The sequence below is a fragment of the Phaenicophaeus curvirostris genome, chromosome 16 (genome assembly GCF_032191515.1).
Source record: "Phaenicophaeus curvirostris isolate KB17595 chromosome 16, BPBGC_Pcur_1.0, whole genome shotgun sequence".
In the NCBI taxonomy this organism is placed as follows: Eukaryota; Metazoa; Chordata; class Aves; order Cuculiformes; family Cuculidae; genus Phaenicophaeus; species Phaenicophaeus curvirostris.
The window spans coordinates 11,694,522-11,711,959 of record NC_091407.1 but is presented as its reverse complement, the minus strand read 5'-3'; the positions used below and the strand labels follow the sequence as shown (position 1 = coordinate 11,711,959).

The 17,438-nt window shown below is 42.0% G+C and overlaps 1 protein-coding gene across 1 annotated transcript; it reads left to right on the top strand.

Moving 5' to 3' along the window:
• Positions 1-811: 811 nt before the first annotated feature.
• Positions 812-17,107, top strand: HAPSTR1 (HUWE1 associated protein modifying stress responses). Its single transcript, XM_069869750.1, has 4 exons — positions 812-1,173; positions 1,710-1,790; positions 5,815-6,090; positions 13,708-17,107. The coding sequence occupies exons 1-4, from the start codon at positions 954-956 to the stop codon at positions 13,950-13,952; spliced, it is 822 nt and encodes a 273-aa protein (XP_069725851.1). The 5' UTR covers positions 812-953; the 3' UTR covers positions 13,953-17,107.
• The last annotated feature ends 331 nt before the right edge of the window (positions 17,108-17,438 follow it).

Below are 17,438 nucleotides of genomic sequence, written 5' to 3'. Positions count from 1 at the left end.
TGAATTACACCTTAGTGCCTGTTGGAATACAGTGCAAATGTACCACAGGACACGATAAATAAAGGTGTAGGAAAGCTAGTGAACAAGCAACGAAGCTGGTGAAGGGGCTGGAGAACAAGTCTTCTGAGGAGCAGCTGAGGGAGCTGGGGTTGTTTAGCCTGGAGGAGGCTGAGGGGAGACCTTATTGCTTCATATGAACGCCTGAAAGGAGGTTGTAGACAGGAGAGTGCTGGCCTCTTCTCCCAAGTGACAGGGGACAGGACAACAGGGAATGGCCTCAAGCTGCGCCAGGAGAGGTTCAGACAGGATATCAGGAAAAAAATCCTTACAGAAGGGATTATGGGACACTGGAACAAGCTGCCCAGGGAGGTGGTGGAGTCATCATCCCTGGAGGGGATGACGGTTAGACGAGGTGCTCAGGGCCATGGTTTAGTGGCAGACAGGAATGTTTGGACTCAGTGATCCAAGAGGTCTTTTCCACCCCGATTCCCAGGGGGAGGCTCTGGCTCCGCAGCGCCACTCAACCCCCGGGGCGCTCAGCAGCGCCGCCGCCATTTTCCCGCGGGCGGGGCCGCCGCGGGGCCGGGCGGCGGAGCGGTTGGGGGGTGTGAGGTGGGGAAGGGCCCCGCGCACGCGCGCCGCCGCCGGCCGTGACAGCCCCGCCCGCCCCGCGCTCCGCCCCGCCCCCCGGGCCGCTCCCGCTGACGGGCGGGCGTGCGAGCCAACGGCAGGAACCGCCGCCGTTCAAACCGGCGGTGCCGGGGCGCCGGCAGCCAGTGGCCGAGCGGGGCGGGGCGGGGCGGGCGCCCCGCGACAGCGGGTTCGGAGGCACCCACGGGCTTTCACTGCGCTCGGGGCGGCGCCGGCGCTCGCAGCGTTTGCGGGGCCCGGAGCATGGGGGTGAGGTAGGCCCGGCCGCGGCGGCGAGGCGAGCGCGGGGGCCCGGCCGGAGGATGGAGGACAAGAAGGAGGAGGGCGAGGCGGAGATCCAGGAGCACGGGCCCGAGCACTGGTTCAGCAAGTGGGAGCGGCAGTGCCTGGCCGAGGCCGAGCAGGAGGAGGCGCTGGCCCCGGAGCTGCAGGACGAGGCGGCGGCGCAGCCCGAGCACAAGCAACAGAAGCTCTGGCACCTCTTCCAGAACTCGGCCACCGCCGTGGCGCAGCTCTACAAGGGTGAGCGGGGCGGGGCCGGCGCGGGGAGCCACAAAGACGGGGGAGAGGAGGAGCGGGGCTCGGGGGCTCCGTCCCTCGGGGCCGCCGGGAAAACAAAATGGCGTGGGGGGGGGGGGGCCCGGCCCGGGCCTCGCCCCCGGCGGAGCGGCCCCGGCGGGCCGCGGGGAGGCCGGGGAGGGGTGTCCCGGGCCGCGGGGCGGGGAGGGCGGGGGCAGGCCCGGCCCTGGCGGCGGCTCCCGGCGCGGGGAAGAGGCTCCGACAAAATGGCGAAGCGAGGGGCCGGCCCCATTGTGCGGCGGGGGCCGCGGGCGGGGGCCGCGCCGGGCGCTGCTTTCCTTTCCCCCTCCACCCCTCGCACCCCTCCCTGCGGGCTGGGGGCGCCGCCGCGGCCCGGGCCCGGCCCACCGGGCCGCCCGCCCGCCCGGGCCCCGAGCCCGGGTCGCCTTGGGAAGGTGGAACAAAATGGCGAAACCTAACATGGCCGTTCGGAGTCGGTGACTCCAAAATAAACAGCGTGTGTCCTTCCCTCCCTGCAGACCGGGTGTGCCAGCAGCCGGGGCTCTCCCTCTGGGTCCCCTTCCAGAACGCCGCCACTGCGGTCACCAACCTCTACAAAGGTAAGGGGCTGCCCTCCCCCGCCCCGCTGCCCCGGCAGCCCTCCCCGCTCTGCCTCCTGCCCCGGCTTACTCATCGGCAGGGCCTGTTAATGTCTCTTATTCACCCTGATAAAATCTAACCGAGACTGCTTCCTGAATCTTGCAAGTTTTCCCTGGGCCGCTTCAGCTGACTAGCTGACGGTAGCCGAATCTTTTCTGTTGCCTCATGTTGGTGACTAATAACTTGAAAGCTGTTTTACTTCGGGACCCTTGGAAAAAGGGTGTTTTTAATGTGTGGCTCGCTGTCATGAATTCAAGGGAAGAGTGCCATAGCTTATTAAACAATACTTAAATTTTCTGGGTGTTTTTTTTTGTTTATTTCATGATGTATTAAATTTTGGGCTACCAGCATAATATATGTACCTTTGTAGTGAAGTGTAGGTTAGGTTTAGCGTATGTAAAATTTTGCATAGGTGTTATGTAACAAAAATGAAGTTTTATCTTCTTGTGACAGTGAAGCTTCTTAAGTAAGCCTCCCGGTTTATTTTAAGCCCTAGAATGTCATTATGGCTGTGCCTATGGTGGCCATTAGAAAGCAGAGTTGTCCAGAACTTTTGTTAAGAGTGCGGTCTGCACATAGCTGAGCTTTTGTGCAGTTTTCCTGTGGTTTGTCTCTTGGTTTCAGTTTCTGAACTCTGCTGTTCTTTGGGTTGTTAGAGGAATTTTTGTCTGAAGGAAAATCATTCAGTTGTTTCTAGTTTAAAAGGTTGTGCAAAGATGGTACCTGTATCAGTGGAAGCTTAAATTGGCATGGTAGGATTCCCACTGTTAATGTTTTCCATTCCTGAGTTGGGGGGGAACTTTTTTGAGTTCTGGTGTTTGGGTTTTTTATGTACAGCATTATCTGTACTTCCACCTGCATGTTCTTTTACTAGTGCCTGGTTTTCTCATTTTGGATTTGCTTTAAGCCGTTGAATTTCTAATGTGTTTGTGGTGGCTGATCAGTTTTCTGACAGATGGGGACAGAGCAAGGAGGAAATGAGGTGCAGAACCCTTGCTGCTGGAGATTGCTCTTGCAGAAGGTGCATGTGAAAGTTATGTATATGTGGCAGGTCAAAGAGAGGCAACATATCACTCAACAGGGTAGGTGTTGACCTGAGTGAGTGGGTCCCCAGAACATGGCCTGGGATACCAGTCACTTGAGCGCTGTGCTGGAATAGGTAGGGCTAATTCGTTGTCTGGAATATTTAGTCTTTTTTACAAATGGCATTGCTCTCCTCACACCATCTTTACTACTGAGACTTAGGTTATTTATTTTTGGTTGAAGGAATTGATTACTTGTTCAGTAGGCAAAATGAGCCAAATTTTTCTGCAGGAATGTGATTAACAGAAGTGTAAATATGTGGTGATCAGGGAAACTTGGAGCTGTCTTTACACGGTGTAATATAATACTTCAAAAAGCAGCAGCCAGACCAAGTTTTTCCTTCAAACAGATCTTTGTGCTGAAGTACCTCAGTTACTTAGAGATGTTATGTTTCAAAGTCGAAATTAATTTCCAAGTGGGTAGAAGTCTGTTGAACCCAGGTAGGACCAGCTACACATTCAGTAGCCAGTTGAGAGTCTCTTAATGTGAATTTGCCTTCCCTAGTCATGAACATATGGCTCGTAAAATCTCCTGCTGTTTCTCATACTCATGTTTGTGTTTTGGAGGACTGTCAAAAATACTGGAGAAGTACTTGGTGTGTTAAACTGAACCCCACAAACTGCCTCTTGCCCCTTGGGCTGTTTTGTGATCTGATAAATGTTTCAGTTTTGGAGGTGTCAAAGTTCTTTTAATGAAAGCTGCATGAGGAGTAGTGCATAAGAATGCCAGTATGTCTGGAACGTCAGCGTTTTCTTCAAGTAGATTATAAGTTTAATCATGTCACACTGAAGATCTTGGATCCCAAAATTCCAGTTGATGCTAGTGATGAAGACTACATTTAAAGACATTTGATTATCTTCGTGATTCTGCTGAAGAAGTAAAGATACGGCTTGTAATGTACAATTTGGTACTTAAGGCCAATGTAGGAAGCCTTGTGTATATATTAGAATAAGACTTCTGAGCCTACAGTGTACCTTATTTTTTATTTTAAAAAGCTGAATATTTGCTAATGTTCATTTTGGTTTAGTAACTTCGGGTTGTATGCAAGTTGGCTACATGTGTTTTGCCACCTTAACTTTGTGAACAAAGTAGTTGTAGCTTTTACCATACAAATCTAATCTTTGCCAGGGTACTGTTGCTTGAAATTTGTCCAGGCTACATCACTAGTCAGTGTACTTGACTTCATAACTAGTTCATAGTTAGTCCTTTGTAATGCCTTCTCTACAAGGAAAGCAGGTTATTGACTCCAAGCTTGGCTTCTTGCCTCCCAGAACTTTCTCATGGTATTTCAGGAAGTGATTAGAAAAAAAAATATTGTCAGTTTCCAGGTTATCTTGAAGTGTTTGGGTTGCTTCTACTGTGAATGCTTTGGAGCCCAAGCTGCTGTGGAATATAAAATGGCTGGACGAATAATCTGTCATGTTGCCATTGCTTTCACAGGAATTAGCATTTGTGAATCTTCTAGCCTTTTGATTACAGGGCAGCGTAGGCAAAACACTCCCAAGTGCATGAGAGCAACTCACATGTTAAGTGTACTCTCTATACCTTATTTTCCAGATACCCAAGATTTAATGATGATCAGTTAGAGATATTTTTAGTTTTGGTAGGCTGTGTTGTGTCTGCAGTGCTGCTTTTTGTTAGTGTAGGTTTTAGTACTATCTCTTGTTGACCATGCAGTGGTGCTTTAGAATATGTTGAAGAATAGCTTTTAATGGTTATTTTTGGGTTTTTTGAGTGTGAGGAAACTAGATTAGATGTTTATGTCACTGTTTATCTGTAAACCAATATCTTGGACAGCTGTTCATAAATAACTTAATATTTTTCTGGGCAAATGACTCTTATGTTGAACTTAATAATAAAACAAGAATATAAAAAGAATACAGTCAGCTCTGCCAGATTTAAAAAAAAATCTATGGAAATCTAGTAAAAAATTGGAGTGGATATGGTGATGTCTTAATGGAGCAAGAGCTGCCATTGCAGTAACTTTTATTAAACTAACTGTTGTAAAGCTCTGAAAAAATCTGAGGAACAAGATAGTTGTGTAGAGTATGTGGTTTGTCCCACCCGTTAGTGTTGCCTGACATAGTCTCAGACTAGTAGCTTGAATTGTACTTACTTAAGTTAGAAAGCAATGTAATAGAAAGCATTTAGGGCTGCTTTTTAGAGACACAGTAACAGCTGATATGCACAGGTGACCAGTTACATCAATGGAGAATGAAATTGCATTTTGTGGTAGCGTTAACTGCAAACAATAGAATGCATTTAAAGCTTTTGTATGTCAAATTTCCAATGGAATCTTAAATGGGGAAGGAAGTTTTCTTAGATTTCCTTTGTAAATGGCATGTTGCCTAATTCAAAGGCACTGGGGATACTTGTGTTCTAACTAGTTACAAAACTATAACCTTCTGCAAGTTGCTTTTGCAGTTGAAATTCATTTGGAGCTAGAGTGACTGAAGAAACCAGTTTTCTGAAAATTCCTTACCTGTCACGTGGGGTTTCCTGACTGTACCGGTGCACGTTTAGAGGGTCTCAGTGCATTGTCTGGTTTAAGTACCTTCTTTAGACTGACACGAACAAAGCGCATTTTTAATGTTAATACAATATGGGTTCATAAACAGTGCTGTGATGTTGACCTGAGGTATAGTAAAAGCTGTTTAGGTGGTGTGAGTTGCTGTTGGCTTTCTGACTTGTAAAAGGGATGTAACTTCATATCTAATAGATTTAACGTGACTCATTTTCAATGCTAGCTAATTTGTTACAGCTAACTTGGTATTGTGTTACAGTGACCCGTAGAAGATGTGCTTCTTTGCTATGGTTGACAAGAAGCGATGTCCATCATATGGCACGTGACACATTGCTTGGTCTATAACACTAAGAAAACTTTTTTCTTTCTTCTTGCAGAAAGTGTGGATGCCCATCAGCGAAGCTTTGATGTAGGAATTCAGATTGGCTATCAGCGTCGGAATAAGGATGTGCTAGCTTGGGTTAAAAAACGCAGAAGAACTATTCGTAGAGAAGACTTGATCAGCTTCCTGTGTGGAAAAGTTCCTCCTCCAAGAAATTCTAGAGCTCCCCCAAGACTGACTGTAGTATCCCCTAACCGAGCTACTTCAACAGAAACTAGCTCATCTGTAGAGACTGATTTGCAACCCTTCCGTGAAGCCATAGCTCTGCATGGTAACATTAATTTTTTCAGTACTTCTTGGTTAAAATTGGATTGGGGTTCTTAAAGCACGTCTGGCTCTTGGCCACTGTTACTGTCATAGTATATTGTACCTGATGTTCCAGCTGAAGTTGTGCCCTTGATTCTCCAAGGGAGTGTTTGCATGCATAAGGTGTGCTGGCCACCGAAATGTTGTGTAGTAAAATGTTTTGAATGAGGAAAAGGGGTTGTATAAAATGAGACTTGATCTGTAACATTCTGCAACTGTGGACTTAAAAGTATCAGCTCTTGGTAGTGTTTGAAGCATGAAGAGACTTGGCATTCATACCAATGCTAGAGTAAACAGAATTCTTGGAAAATGGTAATACCATACTAGCAACTAGTTAATCATTAGGGCTTGGCTGCTAGGAAATAACTAGTGAATTTTTACAGGGTTAGTGAGAAAGTTTAATGTCCCAAGTTTCTGTACTTTAGCTCACTCTAGCACCCTTGTTATGCTGTGGATAATGTTTAGTATTCTACTTCACATATCCTGGAAAATGTGCTGTTGCTTGCACATCATTGCAATAATTGAGTTCTGCTCAGAACTGAGTTCTAGTTCATTTTCAGTCTTAAATGTCTTCCCATGTCATACTGAATTTTCTTCTTGCCATCACCAACAATGTTGGCAGTATGTCTTTTCTCCTTTTCAGATATGAATATTCAGTAGCTTATTCTGCATTGGACTGTTACCTAGCAGTTGATCAACAGTAGTGGGAGATGTTTTTCTTTAAGTGAATTGAAGCAGTTCACCTGTAGATTTTAAGCCTTCTAAATTGATATCTTGGAGAAGAGTGGACCAATCTAGAAGTCAAAATCAAGCTATCTAGAAGTACAACCTGTGAAACTTAATTTTTACTGTTTCAGTATTATCAGTGAGGGGTAGAATTAATGAGTTAGATGAGTAGATTCCTGAAAATGCACTCTTAGCTTTTGCTATGCTGTGGTGGTTTTTCAAGATACTTAAGCCAGATGCTGTTAGTGTCTAGGTGTCAGTCTAATTTTGATATTGTTTTCTTCTCTGCTGCCATTTAAATCAAGCATGCTTCCACACAGTTGTGTAGTTTTTGGTGATTTTCCTTCTCATATTGGAATCTGGCTAGAAAATGATATGTCATTTAAGCTTATTCAGTAGGTAAAGCTAATTTTGTGAGGAGAACAACTAGAGAAGCTGGCTCTCACCTGACATGTGATAAACATCCTTTTAATTTGATTCATGAAACTAATGGAATCCAGTGTGCAGTTGGCTTTAACCATAAGGGCTTACAGAATCACTAGGTGGGAAAAGACCCACAGGATTGTAGAGTCCAACCATTCCTATCAACCACTAAACGGTGCCCCTCGGCACCTCATCCACCTGTCTTTTAAATACCTCCAGAGATGGTGACTCAACCACCTCCCTGGGCAGCCTCTGCCAGTGACCCTTTCAGTGAAAAATTTTTTTCTGATGTCCAGCCTGAACCTCCCCTGGCAGAGCTTGAGGCCATTCCCTCTTGTCCTGTCCCCTGTCTTTTGGGAGAAGAGGCACACTCAGGGAAGAGCAAACTGGATGGGTAGGCTTGATTCACCACAGTTAAGCTCTCATGCAGAGTGAACCTGGACATTTTTATGGGTAACATGGCTCTGTGTCCTTGGATTGTTTCTTAGCATTTGCTTTTTATAGAGGTGGCTTATGCTATAGAGAAGTGAATTCCATGGGATTCTGAACCATGAGGTTTGAAGTTTTTGTTGGCATTTTATAACCTAATAAGGTTGTGAGGACTGTGGGGAGGTCTCTTCTCTGTACTCGCACTGCAGGGGCTAGAAATGCACTCTTCTTCATCAGCTGGTTGACAAAGATTACATGTCAGTCACCTTCTGGATTAGGTTATCCTGTTATCTGTTTCAATCTGGTCTTTGACATAAATGCTTTTGTGCTAATCCTTTAGTGACTAGGTTTGTTTGGCCTCATAACTGGTTTTGGGTTATTGCTTACAATGTCTGCATTCCTGTAGCTTCTCCATCCCCCCTTTTCCTTAAGGTTAAGGAAGTTGCAATTAACTTTTCTCCCAAACTATTTTCCTATTTATCATAGGGCTTCTCAGAGCTATGTTTTGCTTTTGAAACCTGTGTAGGATCTTCAAGTGTGTGTAAATGTTCTCTGTAGGGCTATACATCTTCATTTTGGCAGGCTGTTTTTAAGTGATGTAGTGTTCCTAGGTAGCATTATAAGGAAACAAGAAAACATGATGATAGCGAACAGTAGTCTCAGCAAGTGTTCAGGACTAAGGCTTTTAAGGGGAACTTTTGACTGTCATGTTAAGGAGTGAGGCTTTGCTATGTGCTGGTAGGTATCCTGTGGAAATGGAGTATTTACCTATGTAATGTGAATGGGTTAAACTAGATTTGAGGGATAATGCCAAAACTTTGCCGCTCTTCAACAAGACTTCATGTGGTGAAGCAGGCATAGGTATGAATCTGCAACATCAAATGAATGTTGAAGTAGAGCTTGCTCGACGTCTCAGAAATAGGTACTAGTACATGTCTAAAGACTGGTCCTTTACCTTCCTGATCTTGCTTCTTGGGGGAAATACCCGTATTTTGGTTGTGTAACCTCTAAATGCTTCATATTCACATCTGAAAAGTTTGACAGAAGTGTTGGTAACAGCGTGGCAATAATAAAATACTTCCTGGATTCTCAGAGTTCTGGATGTATGCTCTAGACTAGAGAAGAGTATCCTTGGGTATCAGTACAGTCTTAAAACTATATACAGCATCTGAAAAGACATAACATTAGATTTTTAACCTCGCCTCTTCTGCCTCAAACCTTGCTATATCTGATCTGTATTAAAGCTCTGAGAGGTAGTTGATAGGTTTCTTAACAAATGCTAGTGATTTTGAACCTATAGCATAGGTATGAATGCATCTTCACACACTTTATTTGTGTATTGCCATATCCAGTTCTGTATTAGATGGGTTTCAAATGACAATTGCTTCAAACTGAGCTAATAGTCATAAGATTCTCAAAAGCTGACATGTGCCTGGTTAGTTTCTGCCTGGCTGTAGCTAGCCTACAGAGTCTGTGCACAGTCTGTTTGAAATGTGGGATGTGCTCTGTGCTTCACAAACTGTTCTCCCAGCACAATTGCAGAAAATGCAATGATTTGAGGAGAGGAAGAAGCAAGCTTCTGGAAAGCAATGCAGAAATAAATGCATTAGACTTTGAGCATTCTTAACTGAAAAGTATGTGAATGAGCAGCAGCACAGTGGAAGGAGTGTTAGTTCTTTTGCTCCTTAGCTTTAATGTTACAAGCCATTAATGTGATTCAGTTTCTCTGAAGGGGGGGGTGGTGGGGAACCCCTTGCTGTAGTGTGTACAAGTGTACGGCTTGGCCCCTTTTAAAGAGCTTGAGTTTCCATTTGGCCTTCTTATTCTCTTAAAGTATTAATCTGAATATACAACATTTGCAGTTGTTACTGGAGTGGAGAAACAATTTATAGAAGAGGGTGGGAGAGCCGTGTTCAGGTTAGCTGGAAAGGGTTTAACTTGCAGGTTGTGTGTCTAGCTGTCAGTTCTGTACTGGTATGTGCTGCTAAAACTTTGAGTAGTGCTATGAAAGGGTGAGTATGGCAGGAGTGACAAGGATCAGTCTGCATGCCATTTTGCATTTATCTGGGTTAACTAATTTCTACTTTAATTACACTTCTAGTGTGAATATTTTTAATACTTCATGATTAAAACTTGTGGAAAACAATAGTTAATACTACTACTATACTGAACAGTAGTTACCTAGTGTATTATGCTGTGGTTGTGACATGAATAACTCATTTTTGACATGGTTATGGTGTAGATAAAATGGCATTTAGAGTTTGTTAGGCCAGTGTTGATAAACTTGCTAATTTTGAGTTAACAATTTTATTTACTTTAAGTGTTTCATACTCCATAAAATATACTTTTAGCCAAGCATCCTAATCACTTGATAGATTTGGAGAGTACTTAGTTATAAATTAGCTAGTATTGTTCAGTTTCTTCTGTGCTGCAGCTTTTTCTAATAGCACTGTGATAAATGCTTCAGAACATAGATTTGCATAAAAGCAGGTTTTTTGTGGAATTGCTGGCTGTGAAATACTGTTACTGATGACTTGATTGAAAGATAGCAGGAGTGAGAATGTAGTAAGTACTGCAAAATATTTCTGATATGGTATCCACTTCAATCATTTCAAATTTTGGAAGGGAGGAAGGGCCACGTGCTCTTTTCTTAAAGTGTCTATTAAAGGAAGTGTCTCTGTAGAAAGTAGTAGGAGCCTTCAGCGGGGTGGTCATGAGATCAAGAAAGGTAGAGACACTTTAGTAGCTGTTGGAATATCCATTCTGTTGTATATACAAAACTGATGTGCCTGTGCTTAGGTTGTGTTTATCACAACACCATTTCATGACCTCAGAGTTCTATATTTTCAACATTCGTGTCATCTTACAACTTCTTAGTATCTGCTACTTGCTGTACTGATTTAAATGGTTAAATGCTTTGGGAAGGGCTCCCTGAGTCCACCAAAACCAAATTCTGAATTGGGTTTTCTGAGATTTCCTTTTTGCTTTACCACAAGTTTCCAAGAAAAGATTATCTGTCAATCCCAGCTCCTGAAAGATGCTTTCTTTCTTAACAAAAAAGAGGATTTCATCTGTGTTACTGGTTTTCTTACATGACATGGCAACTTGATATTTTAGTGCATGCCTTTAATTTCTCCAAACTCTTTCATGTCAGCTTGATGATCCAGTCCTAAACTGGGATCTAAATGTTTTGCTTGGCAGATCTGCAGTCTTGGGTTGATGTCTAGTGCTAAAGCATAGTTGAGTGTCAGTAACTGATACTAAGTGGTCACTCAGACTGTTGATATACTTGGGAATGACTGTTACTATTTCAGCATTAAATACCCGTATGAGATGCAACATTGAATGGCAACTAGGGGTCCATGTTGTGATGCAATATCCCTGTACTCTTGTCTTTGTAGAAATTCATTCCAAACCACTATCCTGCCTTTGACATCAGGTGTGATTGAAATTCACAAACCATCTTTAAGATACAATTAAGTTAAAATCTTTGATGTACAGTGATGCAATATTTCCTACATATTGGGAAGTTAATATCTGCTTGAGGCAATGCTTGCAGAGCTTGACAGTCTGTTTTAGATTATGCTTTGTTGTACTACAGATGAATCTTAATTCTGACTCATATCTGTTTTTAAAAAATACTTGCTGCTTGAAGGCTATACTTCAACAGTGTGAGTGATGCCAAAAATGTATTCTTGCATCATAGGTTAGGTCTTGGGTTTACTTAGAATAATTTTTCTCTCCTTGGGTGCTACATATAATGAAAAGATGTCATGATAAAACTGAATTAGTGTATTGGCCATTTGATTTTGGGCTGTGTAACTTAACAGAGATTGACTGACATGGTATAAATTGACTCTTCCTGAAGCTAATGCCACTGAACTTGTGTGTTCAGAGCAGTTTTGCTTGGAATAGTGACATGGGTGAAATCTCTGCAATCAGTTTGGATTTGAAGCAGTGTCATCACCTATGCACTGTCAATTTTTCCAGTTTAAATATACAGGATTGGTATATTTTTAATGTGACATGCCAATTGAAATTAAACCTACTGCTATTTTTAAATTAGAATGGTTTGTTACCTGCCCTAATTTTGCATGTTGGTAGTTCATCCAAGTTATAGTGTCTGGATTGGTGTTTTTGTTCCTACATCTGTCATCCAGTTGGCTGTTTGCTTCCTTTGGTAGATGAGTAGGAATCTCTTTTCATAATGGTTCTGGATTTAAGCTTGACCTCATTTATGGGAGTACTGCAGTGAACCTTGTTTCTGAATTATCTTTTAACTAAAACAGCTAATAGTGTTTAAATACCTTCTGCCATTGTGAGTGAAAGATGATTTTAATACCAAAATCTGTAGGGTCCCTATCAGACTTCAAACTATGCTTCTGAGTGGTGTTGGAACACCACTTAAAGCTGGAAGAAAAAAGTCTAAGAAAGCATTAGTGGTGAGTGGCCGTTTCTACTGGTGGTTGCATAATGCCTAGTCTGTAAAGTATATCCTTTGCTGATACAAGACCTAAGCTTTAAATGTTCACTCATCAGTAATGTACAATAGTGAGATTAACTGGTCTGTTCTATTCTGATCTGTGTATCAACCTGCTGCTGCAGATGGCTGTAGAACTTGTGCTCTAATTGAGGCTTCAAGCTACTGATCTAATAGTAGCTCTAGCAGTCCTCTCTTCACAAAGCCTCTAAAGTTGCTTGTTTGGCCTGTCAGCAGCTAGTAGGGTTGTTATAGGCTTTGCTTGTCAGTGTGAGACTTCTGACTGCCTACTTGACCATGTGTGAAGATGTGTGTAAAGCCATTTAATACACGTGTGATGGCTGGAGAAAGGTATTGAATATTTGAGACTGGAGAGAACCTCTGAGGGAGGTCAAGGTCTTGAAGGTTACTGGAACGGCAGTCTTCCTGGACAGCCCAAAATCTGCTTGTTCTCATGGCTAGAAGAATGTATAGATGTAGATCTTGGTCTGCTGTTTGTCTTCCTACGTGGCTTGTTCTGGTTCATGTCTAGGGCCAAGAGAAGACTTTGTACTTTCCTGTAAATAGTCAGATTTGAAGCAGTTAAACATCTTTGCTATCATATCAGAGATCTGGTTTATCTACAAATGACTATTGAATTGCAAATTGAGAGCAATTATTAAGCTTTCATGTACTAGCCCTTACTAAACTTATGATTTGGGAGGTCCTGCTTTTGTAAAGTTATAATAGTAGCGTTGCTGGAGACAGAGGTTTATATGAATATGAAGCTCATAGCTTGCTTGTTTACGTCCTTGTTTCTAGAAGAGAACTTCTGTTTTAAGCACTGTTGCTAACTTGAACACAAACCAAAGTATATGCAGGGTACCTGTGACAGTGTTTTGGATCATATCTGTCAACAGCAAGGTTGGAGGGATGGTCGTTTGGTCTTACTTAGTTTAAGTGCCCTCCTTACTTAATTCTGGTAATACTGATGTATTAGTTAATAGTGGCAGCTGTTAAATAAAGCTTGCATTTAAACTTTAGTTGTGGTATACACCTGCCTGAGATCTGCTGTCATGCTGCTGTTTCCTTTAGAGCTACAGTGACTCAGGGGTGAAAGGGAGCAGGCTGGTGTTTGAAACAAGGTCAGGTCGACCTGGAAAGCCCTTGGTAGGGGGATTTTCCTTCTGTGTAATTATTGGTCTAGTGTGAAGCCTTTGTATTGAAGTAATTTGAGTATCTGCATGTTTTAAATAGCATGTCATACTTACTGAGCTAGCATTTGCTCTTAGTGTGCTATTTGCCTGGTGTGCAAGTTTACTTTTAATGTTATAAAAAGCAGTTTTAGTAATTGCTAGATTCTTACATGGACTGAGAGCTGAGGAGGTGTGGCCTGGACCTCAGATAAGTGTGGTACAAATAATAGGGTGAGGTGCCTTTAACTTATCAGTAACATTCAGATAAGTATAACCTGTTCTTCTGTGCACAGGAAGTTTAACTTTTATTAGTTTGAACTAAACACTTTTTCTCTCTTTTTCCCCCTAGGTCTTAGTGGTGCAATGGCTAGTATAAGTGTTCGCTCGAGTACCCCAGGCTCGCCCACTCACGTGAGCAGTGGCTCCAATGCTAGTCGAAGGAGAAATGGACTACACGATGTTGATTTGAACACTTTCATATCAGAAGAAATGGCACTCCACTTGGACAATGGTGGAACTAGAAAGCGTACCTCAGCCCAGTGTGGCGACGTCATTACAGACTCACCAACTCATAAACGCAACAGAATGATCTAAACTGCAAAAATTTCAAACCCACCATGCTGCTTGAAAGCCACTTGATCCTCAGAGTACTATTGAAAAGGAAACATGAGGCCATCTTTCCATATTCACTGTTTAAGACTAATTCAGTAAATGCCATAAAGGAAGTTTTAGATATTACATTAGATGCCTCTTGTAACTGCGGCTTTCTTAAACTATATTCTTAGCAGAGGACATCAGATATTGTGTAGTAGTTAGCAAGATCATCATAGGCGAACATGTATCCGTTCCAAGGCTAAAAGTGACCTTACTTGTATTCTTAAAGGGAAAGGAAATTTCAGATGTTTATTTGGTTATAGAATGCTTTTTTGTCCTTTATTTCCTGCTGTGTTGAGTATTTGCTTAAACAGTATTGCCAGTTTGACTGAAATTGTCTACAACATGACTTGGCATCTTTGTCAAAACTGCAGGCTTCCATTTTTGCAGCACTGTACCATGCACCTAGTTTCTATATAGTAACAGTGTGCAAGTTATAAATATTGGACTGTACCCTTTTAGTTTTAAAAGCAGTTGATAATTCTGGTGATCGTGTGAAAATGTAAAGAGGTGCTATGATGGTCATGCAATTAATACTGAATCAATACAAGGATCTTTATTGGATTCTCTTTGTGTGTTTTAGTGCTCTGAAGTAGCAATATTAAACTTTTCCCCTATTAACTTCATAGGCTTTTAAATCAGTTTGAGAAAAATATATGTACTTATTGGTATTATCCTTGTGGTAATCATACACAGTGCAGATTGCACCAGTGCTGACCTAAATTTAGAGAAAGATGTCCTGTAATTTGGAAAATAGGATTTTCTGTTCAGTATTAGTGAAGGGTAGGTTTTGTGTACACCCGTATCCCATTTTACATTTCTTGTAAAGTAATTGCCCATTGCTGGGGAGGGGTGGGAGGAAAGGGAATGAGGGGGAGTAGTGGGAAAAGGGGTGTGTTCTAACAAGTAAGACTTCTGGTCATATGGAAACTTGGACTAACTTAAACAAGATTCTGTGTCATGCTATCTCCTTCAGGAAGGAGTGACATGCAGGTTCTGTGGAGTGCTAAGAAAATAATTTAAAACTGGAAGTTAATTATAAAGCTCTGGATAAATATGCCGTAAGGATGAATTAAAAAGGATAAATGGCTTTCTTTGTGTTGAGCTTACATTCACAGGATTGAACTCTAGCTGCCATAACTTAAGCATAGTCTAAAACTGAAGTAGAAATTCAGACTGATCTGCTGCAAATCTGTTTCGAATGGGGAAGGATGTATCAGTCTCGTATCTTTTACATGTAGAAGCGACAAGTCTTTGGTGGAGAGCACGGGCTTTTAGGGCCTCTACATCTCTACCTAAGAAAGGGATAATACAGGAGGAGTAGGAAAATGAAGAGCTCCAGACTTGCAAGTTGGGAAAAGGGTAATTAGTGAGGTGGTTTGCATGCTTTAACTGGAAGCATAGGCTGGTTCTTGGATGAAATGCAGCTGTGCTAGCATCACAATACTAGAAGATAATTGTGATGTTCTAGCAAAGTTAAGGCACCTTGAGCTCCATGTTAATACGTAGCTCTTCAAGGCTTTTGCTTACATGCTTGTAGAGTCAGATTCTTTTTGTATAATCTTCCCTGTTTGAAGCAGACATCACTGGTTTTGTTCCTTTTTTTTTTTTTTTTACCCTGGTGTCCTCTCATTAGTGTTCTGTAGTCAAGGCAAGACAGCAATGATGTGTTCAATTCTCATAATTCAAGACTCTTAAGAGTGTGATTTCCTTGCTTTCTGGTGCTTCCATCAAATTTCTTTACATCAAAGAGCTCTTGAAGATGTCTACAGTTGCACAGCACTGTAGCTAGAGGTGTTGTAGCTTATGGGAGGACAAGTGTAAGAACTGTTCAAAACCCCCACCTGTGTTACATAGCTGAAATTGCACATCACCTGAAGACTTGGTATACATTAATTTCAGTTATTGCTACTAACTATGATTCATAAGACTTATTTTATGTAAAATATTAATACTACGCAAAGCTAGTTTTCATTTGGAGACTGCATTTTCAACAAAGAATTTTGAAGATGGTATCTAAATATATCTGTTAGTATTTATTAGGCTGTTGGCAGAGGGATTTTCCTTTTCCAGAAGAAAAATCTGGAGTCCTGAGCAGAAAGGACGAGTGAGAACCATTCTTCAGCTCTTTTGTTTATTCATTAACTGGCTTGTACAGCTAAGATGCTTGTGCTCTGCAACTTCTAACACACTTTACTATTATGTGGTAAAGGTTATATCATGCTGGTATCAGTTCTGCATATATGGCCTGAACTATAATGGAGCTTCTGGTCTAGCCCAAATATTCAGAGCCCGTTCAAATTGCTTTTCCCCTTGCAGTGAAATAAATCCTGTTAATGGTTTGGAGCATTAATTCAGTCTAGTACCATCTAAAATTAAATTTGTCTGGCTTTTTATTTAATTTGTGCCATTTTCCTTGGAAAGAAAGCAGGATTAGATATTAAACTGGTTGCATTAATTTTTTTTTGCTTGTACCTTAAATATTTGGCAACATTTTGATTGTTTTTCGTTTAGCCCCAACTGTTGTTTGCTCTTTGTTAACCTCTGCCAGAATGATCAAAAATGCATGTATTCACCTGGTAAACACAAGGAGAACAGGTTCTCTCTTCAAGAAAAAAATAAAAAAGTTCATTACCTGTTGCTTTGACTGTTTTTTGTGCCAGTGTAGAAAATTGACATTCTGGAAACAGCTTTCAGCTATTATCCAAACTGTAGCTCCTGGAGCCAGAAGTGATCCGATTTCTGTAAGAAACACTGAATTAAGAACTGTTCAGTTTGGTAAAAATGGTGCTTACTTTTGCTTTCTCCTATGAATCGTATAGTTGACCGGTCTCTTCATGTACATCAAATCTAACATGAATGTGTGGCAAGTTACGTAAAGTACATCCTGCACTGAGGCTACTAAGCTTGGCTTGCTTATTAATGAAGTAAGTTTTAATGTTAAATCTAAATCTATTACAATAAAGTAATGCAAAAATGATTTTGGCTGAAACTGAAGTCCTGCAGTTAAACTTATTCTCAAATGTGGTTTACCCAGATGGAGTAATAGAAACTCTAAGTCGTAATAAACCTAATAAAAAAATAAATACAAGCAATCAGGCTGGTTTGTAGTTCTTTAAGCTTCTGAATAATACAGTCCCTCAGTAAACCGAAACCCAAGGCATGGTTAGTGTGAGTTGACAGGCTTATCTGGTTCTGCAGAGCAGGCATGCAGTTTGGTAGCTGGTGTGCCTAGCTACGCTCTGGAGGCTTTCCTTTGTCTTTTATGGACTAATGAAGCTATTAAGAATTGGAATGTACTGTTGCATTTGTACAAGATGTTCTGCTGAGCTTAGTGTTGCTAATACTTGGGAAAAGCATCTTAAATATTCTGTGCTTTATTAGAAAGTCAAGTGGTATTGGCTTCAACAGCTGAGCTTTCTGACC

What these genes read in the sequence shown, in the direction of transcription:
- HAPSTR1 (XM_069869750.1), top strand. Translation starts at nt 954, where the DNA reads ATGGAGGACAAGAAGGAGGAGGGCGAGGCGGAGATCCAGGAGCACGGG. An exon ending in CGTGGCGCAGCTCTACAAGG is followed by an intron (nt 1,174 to 1,709) that starts GTGAGCGGGGCG and finishes CCCTCCCTGCAG; the next exon opens with ACCGGGTGTGCCAGCAGCCG. An exon ending in TGAAGCCATAGCTCTGCATG is followed by an intron (nt 6,091 to 13,707) that starts GTAACATTAATT and finishes TTTTCCCCCTAG; the next exon opens with GTCTTAGTGGTGCAATGGCT.